Genomic DNA, 15218 nt, shown 5'->3' on the forward strand with positions numbered 1-15218 from the left:
CCCCTCCTCTTTATCAGGGAGAAAAAAGCAGACTATTTTTTCAGGATTTGGTATGTTCAACATATAATTTTTCATTTCTCTTAGGTCTTCATGGCCTTGTTACGGTTTGACCGATTCCATATGTAATTCTTTGTTTCCAACTTAATCCTAAACACTCTTTGGAGTTTGAAACCCAATATAAACGCTCCTCTTGGAACCAAAGAAAAGTCCTTAAAAAGCATTGAACAAGAAGCTACACAATGTCATCTATACATTACATTTTTTTTTATATATTTAGAAAATGTATATTAAGAAAGCCCCCTCCCAAATTCTCTTGCCATAATTCATTTAGGGGGCAAAGCAAAAGAAGAGAAACGCACTTTTGCCATTTTTATTCAAGCAACGGGGAGAGAATCTTCCTGCTCCTCCAAGGATGTAGTGGGAGTTCCACTTCCACCATTCAGCACAGTTACGGTACCTTCAGCGTCAACGTCCACAATCACTGAGTCTCCTTCTTTGATCTCTCTCGCTAGCATTTTCTCTGCCATACTATCCTCTAACAGCCTCATGATGGCTCTTCTCAATGGTCTCGCTCCATAGCTTGGGTTGTAACCTTCGTCTACTACTCTCTCTTTGAACCTCTCAGTCACCTGAAGCTCAATCTCTTTCTTCTTCAGTCTCTCGAACACTTCCTTCAACAGGATGTCAGCAATTTCTTTCACTTCCAGTTTTGTTAGCTGTCTGAACACAATCATCTCGTCTAGCCTGTTCAGGAACTCTGGTCTGAAGTACTGCTTCAGCTCCTCTGTCACAAGGCTCTTGATTCTGTTGTAACTGCTGTCTTTCTCGTCGTAGTCCAAGTCGAACCCAATACGTCTTCCTCCTTTCTCGATCACGCTACTTCCAACGTTCGATGTCATGATGAGAAGTGTGTTTTTGAAGTCAACTGTTCTTCCTTTGCTGTCTGTTAATCTACCATCTTCAAGGATTTGAAGCATCATGTTGAAAACATCTGGATGGGCTTTCTCGATCTCGTCAAACAGAACGACTGTGTAAGGGCGACGTCTAACCGCTTCTGTTAGCTGACCTCCTTCAGTGTATCCGACGTATCCAGGAGGTGAACCGATGAGTTTGGAGACAGTGTGCCTCTCCATGAACTCACTCATATCTAGACGAATCATGGCTTCTTCAGAACCAAAGTAGTAAGCTGCCAAAGCTTTGGCAAGCTCGGATTTCCCAACACCGGTTGGACCTGAGAATATGAAACTAGCGATCGGACGGTTAGGGTTCTTGAGTCCAACACGTGCACGGCGAATGGCTCGGCTTATGGCTTTGACAGCTTCATCTTGGCCTATGATACGTTTGTGGAGGGTTTCTTCCATCTTGAGAAGGCGATCAGACTCATCAGTTGATACTTTCTCTACGGGAATACCAGTCCATGAAGATACAATGTGTTGGATGTCTGACTCCGTGACCATAGGACCTTCCTCACCGGTCTCACTCTCTGCTTTGCTCATTTCCTTTCCTTTTGCTTGGATAGCAGATACCTCAGCTCTAAGCTCAATTTCTCTATCCCTAAGTGTCCCAGCCTGAAACAAAAATTTACATCTCATAAGACATCTTATTGTCCCCTAAATTGACAAAGAAAACGTTATATAATGAACTAATACAAACCAATATGTACCTTCTCAAAGTCTTGGCCACGGACAGCTTCATTCTTCTCCTTTGTTATCTGCCTAAGCTCCTTCTCAAGCTCCCTAGCTTCCTCCGGGACCTGCATAAATAATCATGTTAAACAATGATCTAACATTGAAAATGGTAACTAACAAACTCCTGGCATGTGATTCCACCACACCTGTGCATGACGAAGTCGAACCCGAGAACCAGCTTCATCGATCAAGTCAATTGCCTTGTCAGGAAGGAAACGATCACTGGAATCAAAGGAGAGTCAGATGTAAGTAATATTTATGACACCCATACATAAACTTTAACAAGTAATCTGCGAGAACAGCCACCTTATATACTGGTATGACAACTGAGCAGCTGCTACTAAAGAATCGTCAGTGTAACGAAGCTTGTGGTGAATTTCATATCGCTCTCGCAGACCCTTAAGGATTTGAATAGTTTCATCCACTGTAGGTTCAGGTACTTTAACTGGCTGGAATCTTCTTTCCAACGCAGGGTCTTTCTCAATGTGCTTTCGGTATTCATCTAATGTTGTCGCTCCAATGCACTGTCATGATTATACAACAGTTAAGTTAACAATGATAAATTACAAAAACTGCGCATTGTCATGTAAAAGGGATGAAAAAGAATAATTACCTGCAATTCACCTCTAGCGAGAGCTGGTTTCAAAATGTTAGCAGCATCAATTGCACCTTCCGCTGCTCCAGCCCCAATCAAAGTATGAACTTCATCGATAAACAAGATTATCTCGTCGCTCTGTCTTATTTCCTCCATAAGCTTTTTTAATCTCTCTTCAAACTCTCCACGATATTTTGTTCCAGCAACTAGAAGACCCATGTCAAGTGTTATAACCTGATGTCAAACAAAAAAAAAAAGGCAAGAACCATCAGATCACTGTTGCATTACCTAGCATAATCACAGGAAATTAAGGGCGACTCTAAACTCTTAAGTATTTTTTTCAAATTATTATGGTAAGAAAAACAAATCAGCATGGATATTCTCTCACAAAAACAAGTGCCAGAAAGTTAGTCTACACAAACAAACATCATGCTTGCTTACCTTCTTCCCCTCAATGGTTTCAGGAACATCTCCACTGGCAATTCGTTGCGCAAGTCCTTCAGCAATAGCTGTCTTACCAACACCAGGTTCTCCAATAAGACAAGGATTGTTCTTGGTTCTCCTGCCAAGAATCTGCACCACACGTTCTATTTGCGGCTGCCTTCCAACAACTGGGTCCAATTTACCCTGAGGTCAAACGAAAAGATTATGATTTTAAGTCTCAATTGATCTTGCCTCTTCAAGAGAATCTCATATCGTCAGGTTAACAAATAACTACCTCCTCAGCCAGTTTCGTCAAGTTTGTCCCGTACTCTTCAAGGGTTGGCATCTTATTGTTACTGCTTCCTCCCCCAACGTTAGCAGTTACCTCATTGTTCTCACCCACCATGCGTATCACCTAGCCATCCAATTCAATTAAGTTAGATTTTTTTAATATAAAATTTCAAAAACATATAAAAAACAAAACTTGAAACTATCAGTTTATTAAATAAGATGACTGCTTTACCTGAGTGCGAATATTACTAGGATCAGCACCTAAATTCTCAAGGACTCTAGCTGCAACACCTTCACCTTCACGCAGCAACCCAAGCAGAAGGTGCTCGGATCCAATGTAATTGTGACCTGATATTCAACACAAGTAATTAGCACAAGGGAATAGGAACGCTAAGTAGGGTGTAAAATTAAATAAGCAGCCCATGCCAAACCAGCTAACAGCAGGAAAGCTGGACAAAAAACAAGTTGAGAAAGGTATTTAAAGTATAAATAAAATATTTTATGCCCCACTCTTCACTACGCCGGGATAATAATACTTAACTGTACACAATAAACACAGTGGATAATAATACACTTCACAATGAACCCACATAGAGACTCCAGACTAAAGCAAAAGACTTGTTGTAGAGGAAGGGTGTTAACAACTTACCAAGTTGGCGAGCTTCCTCTAGTGAGAGTTCAAGAACACGCTTGGCACGAGGAGTGAAAGGGATCTCAACAGCAACAAAACCACTGCCCCTTCCAATGATCTTCTCAACCTCCACACGTGCATCTTTTAAGTTAATCCCCATGGATTTCAAAACTTTAGCAGCAATTCCAGTACCTTCACCAATGAGACCAAGAAGAATTTGTTCGGTTCCCACAAAATTGTGGCCTAGTCTTCTAGCTTCCTCCTGAGCAAGCATAATAACTTTGATAGCCTTCTCCGTAAATCTTTCAAACATTGCTTTCACGGTACACCGGCTGGCTTTCCCCTTGGGGACATTCATTGCCTGCCGCACCTTGGAATGGAAATCTTGACGGGTACTTCCTAAAGTGTCTAAGGCATTGCTCCCACGTAATCCCATAAACCCTTGCATTCTTGAGCCAGAGACTTGTAGCTGACTACACATCATTTTCACCGATCTTCTCGATCTACCAGAACCACGTGAGGGGACATTCCTCTGGTAACAGGCCAAAGACGGTGGAGTAGATTGAGCCAGCACCCTTGTGGCCATAGCCATGACTTCCTACATCATCAAAGAAAAATTTCAACAATAAAAAAAAAAAAAAAGGAGAGTTAGTAAAACAATCCAATCACTCAACCTGAAGAAACAGCTACACTCATAAAACTGTTACCAAATGAAGCTCAAGAACTTCAATGGAACAATTCAGACAAAATACAAAAAGATTTACAAACAAATAAAATCGAAAAGCAAAGTGAACCCATCACTTGTAAAGCTTAACAAGATAAAGCTTGAATTCGATTAACAAAAAAGATGATAAAAATAAAAGATAAGTGAGAGCTCCCAAACACAAGTATAAGCTCAGAAAGTTAAAAATTCAAACTTAGCTCCGATCAAAAGAAAGCTACTAAAGAAGACGGAGACAAAGCGAAACACTACACAGAAATGAACAAATGAAAATTGACTTTTAATACTAACAAAAAAAGAGCAAAATCCACACGAAATTCACGATCTGAAACCTCATAAATGGCACAAATTCGAACTAAAACCAAAGAAACAAGTAAAAACACAAAACCCTAGCTTTTCCAACAAATACAGCTTCAAGAACAAACATCACAGAACCAACACAAGAAACCGAAAGAATTCGAATACAGAGACTAAGTGAAAAGAAAAGAAAAACTCACCGAGCTCGATTGAAGCGTAACACAGGATCAAAATGAGTAAGGTCGAAGAAGAACGAAGAAGAGAGAGAGAAATGAAGAAAAAAAACAAATGGATATGGTGTTGTGTGCTTTGATTTTTTTTTTCTTTCTTTTCACCCTCCCTTATCTCTCTCTCTCTCCGGTCCGATTCTTTCTTCTTCTTTTTTTTCTTTTCTTTACACGGTGCGAGTCTATAACACTTGTTCGGTACACCAGCGTACACGCTATTAATACTTCTATTACGCTCAGCTAAAACAAAATATCATACGAGGTTAACCGACTTACTTAACCATTCGGTTTACGTGATCTATTAACCGACCCGTAATTGAATAGTTTAAATCGGTATTTCACCAGTTTATTATAAAATTTCTTGATATTAGTGGATGTAATTTGTTATATTCAGGTAAATTATTACTCAATTTTCTGAATTAAAAAACATGTTCCTAATCGGTTTACAGAACTAAACCAAATTTTATCTAGCGAAAAGAAACTTGACCACCCCCACCACCGTCCGATCTAGAGAGTCTAAGATTATGACGCGTGACGTTCTATGAGTGGCTAAAGTAAATGACGCTTGTACCATGCGAATATTGGTCTTTCGCTATGTATCTGGACAGAGGACTCAATGGTCAATATGTTGGTGTTAAGAGGTTCCGTGTACGAGACCATTTATTTATTTTTTTTTCTTTTCAATTTTGATTACTTATCGCTGAGGAATCTTTCTGATAATAAATCTTAGACGTTGCCACTTAGGCACACACTTGTGTTACTCCGACCTCTCATTTCTTCGAAGACGAGAGCGTGACATGGTACTTGTTCAACCTCTTATTTTTTTCTCTGTGTGGGGAAATATCTTTTGTTTGTAGACCAAAATAAAAACACTTAGGCGGTATAGAAAATAAGACATTTCCAACTTAGGTAATGGACTTTGAAGATATATTATAAAGGATATGTAGAAATGAGGCTAGAAATATCTTGTCGCATTAAGACATTTACTTAAAAAGATAAAAACAAAACTATATTAAAATTGTCTAGCCATAGAAAAATCTATCCTATAATATTTAAGTGTTTCCAGTGGAAAAACAAATTCTGTCCGAACAAAATATTCCTACTCTATATTATTTTAAATGGGGTCCTAGTATAAAGGTTCTGGTTTGAATTATACGATATTTGTTGGTTAATAATGTTTTTTGCATCATTTTAATCGGCTGATTGGCAAATTGCTTCCATCAAATCATCAATAATGATATATGCCTTTCTTTTACACAATTTATCAAAAACCTGAAATATGTTTGATCTTCCAAAATTCATTTGTGTGTCACGTACTAGAGGACTTTATACTCGTATCTAAGGTTCATGCATGATTGGTGATAGAACTTTGTGCTTGTGCTTCTTTCTTTTCCTAATGCATGAGTAGGGGGGTGGGGGGGGGGGGGGGGGGGGGTTCCCTGAAATAATATATGATTCTTAAAACATCATATCAATGCATGGATACATCTCATTTCTACAATCTCAATTCCTCTAACTAGTTATCTCTACGATATATATATATATATATATATATATATAATCCATGTTTGGCTTTGGCTATATAGCATGAGGACGTTCAATAAATTGTGGTTTAATTGTTAATTGTTTCCCCATCCTCCACTCATCTAGCACAAAAGTCAAAAGCTATCATATTGTACTCTTCTAAAAGATCGACCAAGTGTAAACTCCCAAACAACCATAATTCACATTTCACATATGAAATGTTTAATCTTTAATAGTCCTTTATTCCTAAGCTTACACTTAATTATATTTTACGAAAAAACAAAATCTGGTTATTTGATCCTTTCCTTGCTCTTTTATTTAATGTTCCAACTTCCAAGCTTACGTTAGATTGAGATTCTTTCAGAGACCACAAAGACCCGGCCCCCCCTTGAAGGAAAAAGCTTTTACCCATATATACATTCCATAAAAAAATGAGCTTGAGTAAAATTGCCAAATCAGACGGAACCGTAAAGGTAATGAAATTGTCGAACAACCAACATATAGTCCAATATCTTATATCTATATATATACCTTTAATAGTGGCTCACAAACACAAACATCATCCCAAGATACTTTAGATTGAGGTATTGGTTTAGGATTTAGAAAGAATTTTAATGACTTTATGTTCTTGCTGATTGTTAGAATCATAGAAAATTGAAAGTTAAAAATGAAGGATTCTAAGAGATTGTTTAGGAAGTTTTTTAAAATCTTGATGATTTGTTTTTTCTAATCTTGTAAAATCTTTCTATTTGATGAAAGAGTTTTCATGACTTTTGTTATGAAGAAAATGATATAAAATCCTAAACCAATAACATACAATTTGAATTCATTAACAATCCAAGATTCTTTTGTTTTACTTGAATAACATAAAACTTTTAATGACTTTATAAAACTCTTAATCCAATAACACTAGATTTATCAAGATTTTAGATAACTTTTTACAAATCCACAACCAATAACACCAAATTTTTAAAGAGTTTTTAAAAATCTTGATTAAATAACAACATATTTTACCTAACTTTTAAAGTTATTAAAATTCTTTCTAAATCCTAAACTAATACCTCCCCCTAAACCAGATTATCAAAACGCTGCGTTTTTTATTTTTATTTTTATTTTCCCGCGTATTTTTCTCCCTTTATTATCGGATAGCCCAACAAATTCTCAGGCGAAAGAACCCTAGCTATCTGCTTCACCATGGACGTAGAAGGAGAAGACAAAAGCGATTATCTCCCGATCGACCAAATCGTTGAAGAAGATACCATGGACGATCTCATCAGAGACCGATTCAGACTCTCTGCTATCTCTATCGCCGAAACCGAAGGTTAGACTCTCCCCCCTTAGCTTCTCCTCCCATTTTCAATTCGATTCTCATAATTTCCGGCGAATCGACGGTGGTGGTTTATGAATCGGAGTCTGGGATTTCGATTTGAGTTTGAAATTTGTGTTTCGATTGATGATTCAATTTTAATTTCCACTGATGCCTTCACCCAAGGATCTAATTTGGTTTCCGATTAATTTGGACGACGAACATAGCTTCAATTGTTTTCATTGACAGTCTTGGATTTGTCGAATTAGATTTGGGGATTTTCATTTTTTTTTTCAGAATTGATGAACCAACATAGTAACGAGCAGCTGCTTGAAGTAGTTATTTTCCACAAAGTTGAAATTTAGAATCTTCCTGGGATTAAGTAAATAGATGGAGAAGAGTTGAATTTGATTGATTTGAGTTTTTTTTTTTTTTCGTTTGAGCAGCGAAGAAAAATGGAATGGAAATAGCTGCACCTGTTGTGGCATGTATATCAGATTTAGCCTTCAAATACGCAGGTGAGAGTTCAGTGTTTCAATGCATTGGAACACTAACCCTGCAACTCTCTTTTCTTATGGTTTGAAGAACCCTATTGTAGTTACTATTAACTTGGAAACTTAATCTAGCTTCAGGGGAATACAGAGTGGTCAATATGCTTTGGAAGTGATCTTTTGTTTAGAGGAATTCTGGTTTACTTAATTTTACAAATGTGCAGTGGTAGTTTTACAAGTTTTAAATCATTTCATTCAAACTTTTTCATTGCTACTATTCACTTTGAATCTCGATCTTTCTTCAGGGGAACGCAGATGGTCAATGTTTTGGAAGTAGTCTTTTGGTTTGTGTTGTGAATTTATCATTTGGTGAACAAGGGTTTTCTTCTTAGGCCAATATGTGTGTGTTAGTTTATTATTAAAAATAGCAAATAGTAAAAGCAATGTGTGTGTGTTAGTTTAGTTTCCAGAATAGCTTTGTCTGAAAGTTTTGCTTATTTGTTATGAGTAACAGAAAATGTTGCAAAGGACCTTGAACTATTTGCTCATCATGCTGGACGCAAAGTTGTGAACATGGACGATGTTGTTCTCTCCGGTATAAACCATTTCTCTCTCACACGTTCATGATAGTGTTTTCTTAGTTATGAATTTCTTATCTGTTTTTGAAATTCGCAGCGCACAGAAACGATAACTTAGCTGCGTCGTTGAGGTCACTGTGCAATGAGCTAAAGGCAAAAGAGCCACAATCTGAGAGGAAACGCAAGAAAGGATCAGCCAAGAGAGAAGACAAAGCCAGTAGTAGCAATGCCGTTCGCATCCCCGATTTGTAACTCTTCAAGCAGCGCGTAAATACATGCATTCCTATATTCATATACATAGAGGACAAACCTTGAGGAAGAAGCCGTTAAATGGCCTGGAACTTTTGTAGAAGTTTATAAAAGTTATTTGCATCAACCCTCTTATTTTAAAATATTAAGGTAGAGAGGTATTACAGTCTTGTTTTTCATTTTCTTTTTGCATCTATTTATAGAGTCGTATATATTGTTATGGTTAGGTTTGATCTTCTTCCTAAAAATAGTGGTGAGCAAGTTTAAAGAAGATAAAATATGGTGAGCAAGTTTAAAGTAGATAAAATATAGCAATTACGAGACAATGGTAAGCAATTAGGCATATTCTCTTATTTATTACAACCTAATATTGGCAATGAAAGATGAAGTTATTGCAATTTAGTATTTAGGTAAGGAATATGCCATTAGTTTAGATTGTGTGTAGTAATTAGTTTCTAATTAGCGTTTTATTCTTTTTTTTTTTGTGGTGAAGAACAAGGAGACTGAGACAAAGTCTCCATGTATTTTATTCAAAGACTAGGAAAAAAAATTACAAACCAATTTGTCTCGGTAACGCAGTTTCTCAGACATCCTCATCAACAATCCAGCTTACATCATTCGGACTCGACTCAACACTATAACAACTTAACGGTAAGGTAAAAGCATAGGAAGCTAACCCATCAGTAAGACGGTTTGCTTTTCTATACACATGTGATATTCAGACTGTCCAGTTCCTAGAAAGAAAATCATGACATAAGTGTACCAGGAAAGATAATGGATACGTCACGCTAACTTAGGATTCACCTCAACCTCCAAATTCTGAAGTTTCTTCTCCCAAGCTAAGTAGAGACCATAGTAAACTCCCCATAATTCCGCTAGAGGGGCCGAGCAGATACCAATATTCAGAGAAAACCCACCACACCATCTACCCGTGTAGTCTCTCAAAGCACCCCCAGCTGTGGCCAAGTCTGGGTTACCGCGTGATGCTCCATCAGTGTTAATCTTAAACCATCCTTCATCCGGAGCTCGCCAGGCAATCATTTGCTCTACCCGTGCCATTTTATCCTCCCTCAATTGATGAATCCGATGCGCTTGACTGACCTCGTTTGTCAGCTCTTTGACAAACTTTATTCTATCTTTACATTTTCCAATAACTTCAAACACATTTCCACACCACCACTTCCATCCCCATCATAAACCCATAGCAAACATAGTCGACCATGAACATCCCCCTACATCATCTGCCGCCCCAGGTTCCCATATAGCCATCCTAGTAGTGGTGTACTAAAGAAAGTGCATCTCCAACTCACCGGCACAACCCGATTCCATACCTCTGCCATAACTGGACAATCCCGCAACACATGAATGGTTGTCTCCTCTCCCCCTTTGCAGACCTGACAAATACTTGAGTCACCAATATGTATTCGGACCCGTTCAAGGTTTGTCATGAGAACTTGATTAGCAACCAACCAAAAAAACTCGTACCCTCTCTGGAGCCACTACCCTCCACACACGAGAATAAAACTCTGCCATGTGAGGCCTTGGGGACGAGTCCCTCACCATCATAGCATATGCTGAGACCACACAAAAGCTACCATCTACAGTTCGTCCCCAAGATATTCTGTCTGGAGCTCCGGTCATGTTGTTAACCACCATTGATGAAAGCATTAGTCTAGTATTGTGCGTGACATATGAAAAAATAGAGCCCCATATCCATCCGGTTCCCTCACGCCATAAATCCTTCACACATACGACCTTCAAACCACTCGGTAACTCATTAATCACCCCTCCATCAATGGTGTATCAGATAACCACACATCTTCCCAAAACCGAATACCCTTCCATTACCCCAAACCCATCTCTGCCCTTTGCTTACCACTTCTCTCAGTCCTGATTTAATGCTGCGCCAGGTCGAGGAACCTGGTTTCTTGGCTGACAGCCAAGCTGATTCATTTATCCCTCTGACTTTGTACTTACTCCGCAACATTCTGGCCCATAAACTAGTTTGATCCTCTAGTAGTCGCCATCCTAGTTTTGCAATTAGGGCTTTATTCATAGTCTGTGATTTCCAAATCTCAAGTTCTCCTGCATACCGATGCAAACAGACTCGATCTCACGCCACAAGATGTTGTTTCCTCTTCTCTGGTGTACTACCCCACAAGAAATTCCTCAAAACCTTATCCAGGCCATCTAACACAGATTTTGGTAAAAAGATCGTACTCATTGTGTGAACCGGTATCGAAGATAGGACTGATCTTGCCAAAGTAAGTCTCCCTGCCATACTTAAGCATACCTATAAGGGTAAAATACAAAATGACTAATCCAATTAGCGTTTTATTCGAGACTAATGTATATAGCATTTGTGATTCTAGATTTTAATGTTAGTTTTATTTTGTGAAATTTTGTAGGGATTAACATTGCAATAAAAATTTAAATAAGCATAACTATAAGGGTATAATACAAAATGTACTTCAAAATGTTAATATAGATACTTGGATTCCCTCCTAGGGGTGATTCTCTTTATTCACCTCTTTATAAATTACGGAAATAAAATCTGTATACATCATTGTAAAATTAAAAACCAAATCACTTGTTTGTAAACCAAGCCGACATATAATTTTGTTTTAAAATTGTAAAATCTAAACCTTAACCACCTCATTTATAAACCTAAACCGACATATAATTTCGTTCTAATTGTAAAATCTAAATCATAACCACCACATTTGTAAACCCAAACCGACATATAATTTCGTTCTAATTGTAAAATCTAAATCATAACCACCTCATTTGTAAACCCAAATCGACATATAATTTCGTTTTAATTGTAAAATCTAAATCCTAACCACCTCAACCGATATAAAATTTCATTCTAATTGTAAAATCTAAACCCTACCACCTCATTTGTAAACCCAAGCCGACATATAATTTCGTTCTAATTGTAAAATCTAAACTCTAACCACCTCATTTGTAAACCCAAACCGACTTAAAATTTTGTTTTAATTGTAAAATCTATACCCTAACCACCTCATTTGTAAACTCAAACCAACATATAATTTCGTTTTAATTATTAAATCTAAAACCTAATCACCTCATTTGTAAACGTAGACCTACACAAAATTTCATTCTAATTGTAGAATCTAAACCCTAATTCTCATTTATAAACCCAAACCGATGTATAACTTCGTTTAATTGTAAAATCTAAACAAAACCAGTAATTAATTTTCTTTAATTAAAAGTATACATAATTTAATTTGTTTTGTTTTTAATTTAATTTTGATTTATTTTAAAATAAAATATTATATAGTAAATTTTGATTGGTTGAAAAAGAAGAGGTGAATAAAAGTGAACCCAAATATTTTCCAGTATTAAATATCCGATTAGGAAATTGTAAAATATGCGTATATGTCGAGAATATATTTATATTCTCTGTAGAGTTGCATCTATCTTTTAGCCATTTTAGGAATTGTTCTCTGTTTTTTGCTATAAATATACACTATGTATAAGTCAAGATAATGTAATCAGAATTCCCTAGCAAGGTCCGGCCCACAGGGCAATCAACTAAAGCAATTGATTAGGGCATCAACAATTTTAGGGGCATTTTTTTGTAAAACTTTTATATATGTCTAAAGGTTTTTACAAATATGTAGGCTTAAATATAAGTTTTTGAAGTTAATTGTTAGTTTTGGTTTTGATTTTGATTTTTTTTCCCCCCTTTGAGATTAATTGTTTGCTTTGTTAAACTATAAGATAAATTCTTTCATCAAATCTAATACTTTAGCTTTGGTTTGTGTTAATAAAATTCCAAAACATGAAACATAAAGTCTTATATACAATTGGTTATATTTTTTTGGTGACATATAAAAGCGCATGTTTTTAAGTTTTGCGTAGGGCACAATCTTACTCTTCTCCGATGAAGAAACAGAAGCTGGAGGATGAATTAGGTATGGATTCTGCTCCATATTTTGCTTGTTACACAGTGAAGATTATATATGAGGGATCCCCGATTTGTTCTAGGGTTAATGTAACAAAGGCGTTCTGATTGTTTCGTGTTGTAGGTAAAGGAAAAACTCAGAACGAGATTTGTGCTGTAGGGATCCGAGAAGAGAAAGATAATGAAATTGAGAATGATAAGGTATTTTTGTTTGATTAAAAGATCTAAAACGTTGATCCTTTACAGGGATACAGAGTTGTGATTGCATGTAAAGTCTTGTCTTGTTTTTTGGTGTCTTTCTATGCGCTTTGTGTGAATGTCTCTCAAGATAATTTCATTGTTGTAGGATAAAATTCCACACTATGATCGTACTGAAAATGGATGTGGCGCGCCTACCTCTCCTGGTTACAGCCCTGATTACTCTTACGGCCCTTCCTCTTCTTGTTACTACCCTTGCTCTCCTGACACATCCCTTCCTCTCCTTACAACCCTCACTCTCCTGATCACATCCCTTCCTCTCCTTACAACCCTAACTCTCCCCCTACATCTCCTAGTTACTACCCTTCCTCTCCTGATCATGATCACTTCTCTCCAATCCTTACACCCCTCCCACTCCTGGTCGTCGCACCCCTTCCTCTCCTAGTCCTAGTTACAGCCCAACTTCTCCAAGTTACAGCCCAACCTCTCCTAGTTACAGCCCAATCCCTCCTGGTTACAGACCTAACTCTCCTAGTTACTCCCCTCGATACATCCCCCTTCCTCCCCTCAATACCTCCCTACATTTACTCAATACACCCCTACCTTAAGCGACATGGAAGCTGAAAAGAAGACATCTGATCATCTCAAAAAGATTGGTCATGAAAGTAGCCAAGTGGATGGTGGAAATTACCAAGATGCTGAGGGCACTCGCATAATTCATGTCCCATGTTTAAAGGTTTGGTTTTACCTTTTGACTCTTGTTTCAGTATCACCTACTGATATTTACTCTGCAGGTAGCTCTACTGGTTGGTGCTGCGGCGACTTTACGGTTTCTTCAGCACAACCTTTGTGCTCGAATCCGTATTTTGAAGGATTCAGAGGTTGACTTGAAGTCTGCACTAAGACCAGTGGAACTAACTGGAACTGTTTTACAGATCGAGTTTGCTCAGCAGCTTATCGACTCTGTTCTAGCAGAGGTTGTTATAATTATCTCAAATATTCTTCTTTTTGTTTACTACTCTCAACTATTCTGTTTTCTTTAAAAAGAAATTTGGTTGCAATAATTTCAGGAGCATCATGAATGATAAACCCATGGAAGAGGTAACTAAGAAACCATCTTCTCAGAAAGATTGTGAAGCTCTTCCCGAGCAAGTCCTTACCGAGTCTGAACATCTCACGTGTGATGCAGCAACCTCTCCAAGGATATGAAGCTGTTCATGCGTTAATATCTATATTTGCAAGTTTTATCAGATTTTTATCAAACCTCTCAAACATTTTATAACCATTCCGGAGACTATTCTCGGTAATTAAACAAGCCGTGTATAAGGATTTTATTATGCCACTGAAAGATATTGAGAACTTTATTGGATATGATTGGTAACATTTAACCATTTCAAAAGCTTATGGTATTTATCATTCTGGTGCATAGCATAAGATATTACTAGTCTTATCTAGACTCCTAGCCGGTTAAGATTAGTCTTTGGTCTTGTCTATCACTTAGTATTATTATGTTACATTCCCTAAATTAAAGTTATGTAGCACAACAGAGTGTTATTAATCCTAAAATAAGTGACTCAAAACATATTGTTCTTCCAGTTTTTGTTAGAGGAGATAACATGTGATGGTCGACGAAACTCTAAAAATATGAAAGGTTTGTAACAAATATGGAAGTTCAAGTCAAGATGCCAAATGAACTCAAGAAGTCCAAGTGGCACTAGCACATCTACAAAAGTACTCTTTGGATTCTTCCTTGCAACTTATTCTTATGTGTTAAAACTGTCGTAGGTTGTGGGATATATAATTTCAAAATCTTTTTTTGGGAATGTTATTAATCTCAGTTATGAAACCAAAAAGGCACTAAATAATACCAAGCAATAAGGCAAAACTGTGGTGAATTCAAATTATTATGAAGACAAAATATTTTCTCGACAAATAGGACATGAGTCATTGAGATCCAGCCACTTGAGAATACAATCCTCGTGAAATTTGTGGGAACAACACAACTCCATGATCTTCCTCTCACCATCCCACAACTGATCTATACAGATTGCGCAGCAGTCATAAAGTT

General features: G+C 37.2%; 3 protein-coding genes across 3 annotated transcripts; 2 read left to right on the plus strand and 1 right to left on the minus strand.

Annotated features, from left to right (window-relative positions):
• Positions 1-190: 190 nt before the first annotated feature.
• LOC104761078 (chaperone protein ClpC1, chloroplastic) lies at positions 191-5191 on the minus strand. Its single transcript, XM_010484107.2, has 10 exons — positions 4847-5191; positions 3647-4226; positions 3230-3345; positions 3002-3121; positions 2725-2910; positions 2302-2517; positions 1995-2212; positions 1835-1910; positions 1664-1753; positions 191-1568 (listed from the first exon to the last, which is right to left on the minus strand). The coding sequence occupies exons 2-10, from the start codon at positions 4218-4220 to the stop codon at positions 375-377; spliced, it is 2790 nt and encodes a 929-aa protein (XP_010482409.1). The 5' UTR covers positions 4221-4226; positions 4847-5191; the 3' UTR covers positions 191-374.
• A 2328-nt stretch (positions 5192-7519) lies between these two features.
• Positions 7520-9200, plus strand: LOC104761079 (protein MHF1 homolog). Its single transcript, XM_010484108.3, has 4 exons — positions 7520-7718; positions 8150-8221; positions 8709-8789; positions 8870-9200. Exons 1-4 carry the CDS (start codon positions 7592-7594, stop codon positions 9022-9024), a joined length of 435 nt encoding a protein of 144 aa, XP_010482410.1. The 5' UTR covers positions 7520-7591; the 3' UTR covers positions 9025-9200.
• Positions 9201-12474: 3274 nt separating this feature from the next.
• LOC104761080 (uncharacterized) lies at positions 12475-14519 on the plus strand. Its single transcript, XM_087497411.1, has 5 exons — positions 12475-12962; positions 13077-13153; positions 13299-13886; positions 13945-14127; positions 14221-14519. The coding sequence occupies exons 3-5, from the start codon at positions 13764-13766 to the stop codon at positions 14233-14235; spliced, it is 321 nt and encodes a 106-aa protein (XP_087353537.1). The 5' UTR covers positions 12475-12962; positions 13077-13153; positions 13299-13763; the 3' UTR covers positions 14236-14519.
• Positions 14520-15218: the final 699 nt, after the last annotated feature.

This window comes from Camelina sativa, chromosome 18 (genome assembly GCF_030686135.1).
Source record: "Camelina sativa cultivar CO46 ecotype springtype chromosome 18, ASM3068613v1".
NCBI classification, from domain to species: Eukaryota; Viridiplantae; Streptophyta; class Magnoliopsida; order Brassicales; family Brassicaceae; genus Camelina; species Camelina sativa.